Here is a 7,170-nt window from a genome sequence, read left to right as displayed (position 1 = left end):
CCTTTGGTTATGAAGCCTCATTCCCATTTTCATTATACATTTTACAACAAACGAAATAGCTCTTGCAGTTCATAGAACTTCGCTTACATCCCCAATTCAATGTACTCTAAAATCCCTCTTTTCAGACACGAACACAGGACAGAGGTAGTACAATCAATTTTCAGAATGAGCAGAAGAGTGATAACCATCCTAAGTACACATAGGTCTCCTACAGAAAGTGAGCAGTACTCTGGGGATACTGGCTAGGTGGGGAAGTCCTTTGCAGCCCCCTGCTCATGCAACCTCAGCTCTTCAAGGGGGTGGGGCAAAAACAAACAAACAAACAAAAAAAAAACCCAAAAAACCACATCCGTAAGATGACAACTGGAAATGTTCTTGGCAAGAGGAACAACTTAGGGCTTTTATTTGTGGAATGTTTTCATGAAAATAACCATCAATCTGAATTTACTGGCTTCCAGTCATTTTCCTAAAATCAGGAAAGGACCAACTCTAGTTCAAATTGTGACTATTAGATATAATTTTTAAGCAATTTAACCAAGAAAATTTTCTTAAGGGCCTCCTAATACAAATTTTCCAAGTTTCTAGGCAGAACAAAAATGCTGCTTGCAGTATCAGACAATCATAGATACACACACATTGTGCAATTGCCTGTTTATTTAGTGGTACCAGTTTTGCAAACTAGAATTATTTCTACTTTTCATCTCATACAATCTGCAACCATTCACAGGCTGAATGCAATTTCTTCAATGGACTTGAAAAGAAAAAGTACATTCTTAAAGTTAGAACTGAATTCACATGTTTTCTCTGGACCAGGAAATGGTACATAATACAACATTTACATTTCTGGAATTTCTTTAAAAGTCTGGATCACATAAACTGCAAACAGTGGGTGAATTACTGTGGAGAATTTTGTTATACACTGTGTTTAGGAGATATTTATGCAATTGTATTAGATTTACATGTATGGAATTTAAAAAGTGAACCTATATAATAATTCAACATGCTTTTAATATGTATGTGGTCTCTCCACTCATAACATTTATACAAATGAAATGAATTATTTCAAGAGTAAAACAAATCAACAAGTATTTGGGCATAACCCTATAAACAAGATATTTTTCCTATAGATATGCCATTGACTTAAGGGCTAACCATGTAAGACAACAGTCTCCATTTCAAAATGTCCATAGATGTGAAATAAACTGTAACCGAACATCTCATTTTGGCAACAAAGCAGCAAGCTAATCAGTTTTTTCCATGGTAGTTTTATTTAACAGAAATGTCATTAATCCTATACATTGGTGGCTGTATGTTAGATCCTATTTTAAACATTCTGCCCCAATAACTGGGGGCCCACAAGTCACTGCCAATACTGCAAATTTTGGGGAGCTAAGTACATTATATATGCATTTTCCTAGGATTATTCAGTCTCAAAGGGTCTGTGACCCTAAAAGTTTAAGAAGTATTGCTGCAATGAATTTGTACCTAATTAAGACAGGACTGATTCTGTTCTGTAGCTATCCATCTCCTAACAAATCTAACTTCAGATAGTACCATACAAATAAAATGTTACTAAAAGTCCTTTACTATATCAAGAGGACTTCATAAAAAGGAAAAATTATAAGCAGTTTTTCTAAATAATTCAATGAGAAAGCTATAATAGAAAACTGGGGTTTGGAACAATGAAAAAAATGAAGGATTCGGTTTTGTGGTGAAGAAACATTGCATTTATTTTTCTCAGTTGTTTCTATGTTAGAGAAGCAATAATTTTTATCATTATCTGCCTTCCAGGAAAAAGCAAATTATCTGCATAAGTAAAGGTTGATTCTTGCTGGTTTATATGACAGCTAGATCCAAGGAAGACCTTCCTATGGCTTTTTTAAATAATAGTAGTCTTCCTCTGTCCTCATGGGCATCTTCCCACCTTTCCGGTTCCCACATTTTCTTATTTTTGACCCAATTTAATATAGTATTAATTGGCCTTGGTGAGGTAATGCACTAAGCTTTCTTGCTCAATAAAATGGAATTGGCCGTATTCGGTCTAAAAAAAGAGACGCCACCAAGAGGGTAGTAGAGGAAATTAAGCAACATTTCCTGCAGGATAAGGGAGGAAAAAAGTCACGCCGTTGTTATATAAATTTAAACAACCTTTCCCTCCCCATCTAATAAAAGTATAAGTTGTCAACTACAGTTTGTTTTAATCCATCTGAGTGTTTTCTAATTGGCACACTCCTACCTGTTGGTACTATAATTAGGAAAACATGAGAGCAGAGGCCACTAAATATATTAGGCAGGTAAAAGGGAAAGAATCTGTGGCAAAGGGCACAAAAGTGGAACCCGGTGCCTCTCATCATCTCTGTAGTGTTCGATCAGTATTAACTAACACTTACCTGAGACTGACTACTCTCACCAACAATACAGTATTATACCGATAACATTTAGAAAATGCATTCTTAAATAGTTCAAGCATATTCTGAAGTATTGTATATAACATTTAAAACAATAAAACCCCCATTTCATGGCACATTATTGAAGGAAATTAAAATTAGGCTTCTAAAATTTAAAGTAAAAAGAATCTTTCTGATGCCAAAAAGAAAACTTAATTAAAAAATGTTCAGCAGTATTTTAAACAAAAGGATATGAAGCTCTAAAAGTTCCCTTTGAAGAAAAACCTCAAATGAGATTTATATACTGAAATATTTACATATTTTCAAATACCAAATCCTAACAATACTGTACAAATGGCAATCAAAACATTAGTTTAAATCTCTCAAACTTATGAATTAAAATTGTACACCATGAAGTTCAGAAATTAAAAAATCATAAGCAATTTCATCAGTTCTTTCAAAAACCAACTGAATTTCCATATGAATTTGTCCATAAAGATGGGCAATTTTTTGTTGGTTGTGCCCATGGCCTGCGAAAGTTCCTGGGCCAGGGATCGAACTTGTGCCACATCACGACCCAAGCTCTGCAATGACAACGCCAGATCTTTAACCTGCCATGCCACAAGGGAATTCCTTATCTTTAAAAATTAAAACACAGTACTCATTTGGTTAAAACTGGATGTTAACACTGGCAGTGTGTTTTCAGGAAAAGTTTTACTTAAATTTAACTCTCTCTATATAATTTTTTAAAAAAATGCCATAAAACTCCACCAGTATTTCTAACGCTAGAGACTTCTAAGAAATTCATTACCTATTTCTCTGATTATTTATTGTCAGCAGGAAGAGTAAAGGCCATTTGCAAAAGGCAACCAAGCATTCTGAAAAGAGGCTCATTAGACCAATTTTATTCCTATGTATTAAGCAAAAGTTTCTTGTAAATGAGATTTAACTTTGAGAAGAAAAGGGTTTTCAAGTGAATAAAGGAACTGCAAATGAGCTCCTTAGGGCAGAGACCCGCCTTGTTCAGGAACAGTATCTGGCAGACAGTAGGTGGGCAATAACTATTTTTTGGATGAGTGACCCAGTTATAATATTAACATACATTAGATTATAAATTCTATTCACATGTAAACTCCTTGCGAGCAAGGACATATGCATTTGTAAAAAAGGTGAGTTACTAGCTGTATTAATATATGGTCAACTGGATGATCACTAAAAGTACTGCTACCATTCAGATTATGTGAATTATATAGCTGATTTATTCTTTAATACAAATTTCTTAATGTTATGAAGTTAGTAAAAAAGTGGTTGGAGCAGTACACTAATTACATATCACTCTAGAAGCAAGTTAATGCATCATAATTAAAAATAAGTTTGAAACAGTTCTAAAGCTAAGAAAAATACCACTTGGATTGTTTAGCATTAATGCTAATATTAAGAACTGCTTCTCTTATCTGTAAAAGTATATTCCCTAAGAAAGTGGAGATTAAGAGAGTTCACCTTTCTAAAACAATAAGAGATCAGTGAAATTTTTTAATGTTAGGGTAACAAGAATCTGCTATACAAAATGAATTTCCTATTAAAAGCAGCAAAATGGGTTCATCCTGTTAAAACATTTAAATGAAAGTACATTTGAACAGTATATGATCACACAAGAACGTTTCCCCCCAAAGAAAAGAACATACAACACATTAAAAAGTCATTGCCCTGAGATGCTAATTAGCACACAAGAGGGGGGTGGGAAGTTAAGAATTTAAGTGGTACAAAAATGTAGTGCACAACAGTGGTGCAAAAGTGCCTTTTAAAAGTGTGGCTGGTTCCCCACCACCATTAGCCCCAGGAATCAAGAACACGCACAGTCTGCAGTTATAATGTATACTTCCTTCCTATATTTTTATAATGAAAAACTCTATCTACTATGGCGATGCTGACCCATGTAGAAAAGATTTAGTCTTCTTAGATTGTAATTAATAGTTTCCTCTCACTTCCAAGCCTAATTTCCACACTAATAATTTTAACAGAGGAATATGTGAACCTCTTTTTTAAATACTGTCAAAAACATCTCTAAATATGCCATTATGGTTTGAAATACAACTTGCCATCACATATTTTACTTATTATGCAAGATTTTGCATCTCAAAATCCAAATCATTTTTCAATTAAAAACTTCAGTCTACTTAAAAAATTAAACAATTATAGTAAGAATTTAGTTCAGTACTAGTCTGTTCATCTATTCTAGAAGTAATGGTATTCATTAAATGTACATTTCGATGTTTGCAAAGTCACAACTCAGAACATTATCATACTTTGCACTCTACCAGACTGACATTAAGCATTTATTTGTAAGTACGGAATTGGTTCTGTAATTCCAACTGTTATATGAATTTCTAAATATAAATAGTACTTGTTTTTCTTCATGCTGGATTAAGATATAAATTAAATACAATTAGGTTACATTTAATCACCTCACAAATACGAGGGATAATGAAAAAATTCTGCTGGTATGTAGCTACTTGTCTAAGACACTTCACATTTTCCCACTACTTTCCTAACTTTACATTAGGTTTAAGGCTATATATACAAATATGTGTATTTCCAACTTAGGGAAAAATAAGAGTTATACTACCTTTTATATACAAAGTTTTGATTTTGTAGTCCATGTTCTATTTAAGTCTTACATTTTAAATGTTTTCTAGTAGGGAATCTGCCTACTGAATGATTAAATTACATGGTGATTAAATACAATATTCAACCTAAAGAGAGAAAAATATCGAAGGGCACAGAACAGTAGTCTTTTCAATGTGACAGATTTTAAAACTTACTGTCACATGCTTAATCAGGAATTTAAGCCTAAATTAGATTAGGTTATTTGTACATCTACAATTCTTTAAACTTTTGAAAGTTACTTTTAAAGACCAACAACTAAATAATATCAGCATGCTATATTTCAGATCACTAAATACATCTTAACTATTGGGATTCTAAAGACATGGGCCAATTAAAAATCACAAGCACACACACAAACACACACACACCTACGATAGAGTGTTAGATTGTCAAGCTTTGACAATTATTTTAATTAAATGATAGGCAAATTCAGGCTGATACACACCTTAATGAAAAAATAAGCAGCTAGAAAGAAACCCATTAAAATATATTATGGAACAACAGAGACTTAAATCTTTTATAGTCATTCTAATAGAAGGGAAACAGTTCCATCTATGCCTTTGAGTCACAGTATTTTCCAATTAAAAGAGACTAACATCTTTCCCCATGAGAAATTTCTCATTTACAATGGCATGGTGTCTTAAAATAAGGACCGGGAAAAGGAGGAATTACACATACATGATTAAATGTCTTGTTTGTTAAATCAAGCTTTATTGATAAAATGGAATTCAGAATATCTTACTAGGAACAGCAGCAGGCCCAGCCAATCATGATAGCAAAAATGTGGCAGTCTCCCACTATTTGTAGGAAGCTGCTGCTTATCAATTAGTAATTAAATGTAAGACTTGTAAAAGAGGTGCAAAGAATCAAGGCATTTTAGCCTCAAGATTGATATTCTTATGAATATATTGTATTACCTGCAATACTCATGGCAACAAGGAGAGAACAACCTAAAAGAGAGTTAAATGTAGGGACCAGCTTTATCAACAATGCCAGTCCCACTGCTAAGAACATTGAGATAGTTTTTGATTAACTCCATGGGTGTTCAGCTTTGTAAAATTTTGGAATACTTCTCCAAATCACATGCACTTTTGAATTTCTAGCTGATATGGCTGCTGCTCTCCCTGTCCCAACCCCAAGGCCAGACACAAAATGACTTGAAAAGGCTATATATCTGTTGCATCACACAACAAGCCAAACATTTCTTATAACTTTGATAGTGATTTAAAGCAGTTCATAATTAAATATGAGCATTTTGTACAAGGACAATTATACTTTACAAAAAACAAAATCATACAACAAAAATTGCTGGAGTCTGATTTACAACATGAATTATGATTTAAAATCACGTTTACATAAGTCGCAAATTTACAAAAAAAAAAAAAAAATCAGTTCTGGGCTAGCTGTTGTACTGCTGACGTTCTCTGGTGTAATCATTCTCACCCACGTCATATATTCCTTACAAGTTGAGGATGGATGTTTAAAAGGTTCAGTGAAGTTGAGCTGTACTTTGCTTTGGAGGTGAAGGTAAACTTCATGGCCAGATGAGCAGTTTTACCACATATCATCAGTTGATGTAGAATCCTTCATAGAAAGGAAACAAAGCAAAACAAGAAACTAAATTAAAGCTTAGAGGTGCATTATTTTCTGGGTAATGCAGAAAGGTAAGGTTTTGTAAAGTTGAGCTTTAGAATATGTTTTCTAAAGTATATATAATAAGTATGTGTATGTGTGAATTGAAATATCAATATTTAATCTGTTCAAAGAATTGTTAACTTTGTTTTGTTTTGGAATAAAATATTTGAAATATGATTTTACCATGGGGCTGACCAAATATATTTCTAAACCAATAAAACTACTAAGGATTTTTTCTCTTCAATAAAACCCAATTTGTTTTTAAAACACTACACTACCTTTATAAATTTTAATTGCATAAAAGAGATTAAGACCAAGTAACAAAGAGTTTTGAGGAAGCTTCATAATGCAATGTATAAAATATTTCAAAGCCAGGCCCAAATGATCTAAGTGTCTTTATATAAACAGAATTCTCCACTTTAATATTTAAATGAAGTATACAGGGTTCTTCATAAAGCTATTTCCAACCAAAAAAAACTAA

General features: G+C 33.0%; 1 protein-coding gene across 8 annotated transcripts in view; it reads right to left on the bottom strand.

Moving 5' to 3' along the window:
- Window positions 637-7,170, bottom strand: part of PPM1A (protein phosphatase, Mg2+/Mn2+ dependent 1A) — a 47,174-nt gene continuing 40,640 nt past the window's right edge. For 4 of the 8 annotated variants that reach the window (XR_002335516.1, XR_002335518.1, XR_002335514.1 and 1 more), the window contains one exon: window positions 6,105-6,638. Coding sequence is in view for 4 of the 8 variants with exons in the window: in XM_013993459.2 (XP_013848913.1) it covers window positions 6,609-6,638 (30 nt within the window). In the remaining 4 variants the exon portion in view is untranslated. Of the gene's footprint in view, window positions 6,639-7,170 lie in introns of all 8 variants that reach the window. The other 4 variants (XM_021062341.1, XM_021062332.1, XM_021062348.1 and 1 more) reach the window with 2 other exon arrangements.

The sequence above is a fragment of the Sus scrofa genome, chromosome 1, assembly GCF_000003025.6.
Source record: "Sus scrofa isolate TJ Tabasco breed Duroc chromosome 1, Sscrofa11.1, whole genome shotgun sequence".
NCBI lineage: Eukaryota > Metazoa > Chordata > Mammalia > Artiodactyla > Suidae > Sus > Sus scrofa.
This window is presented reverse-complemented; position numbering and strand designations above follow the sequence as displayed.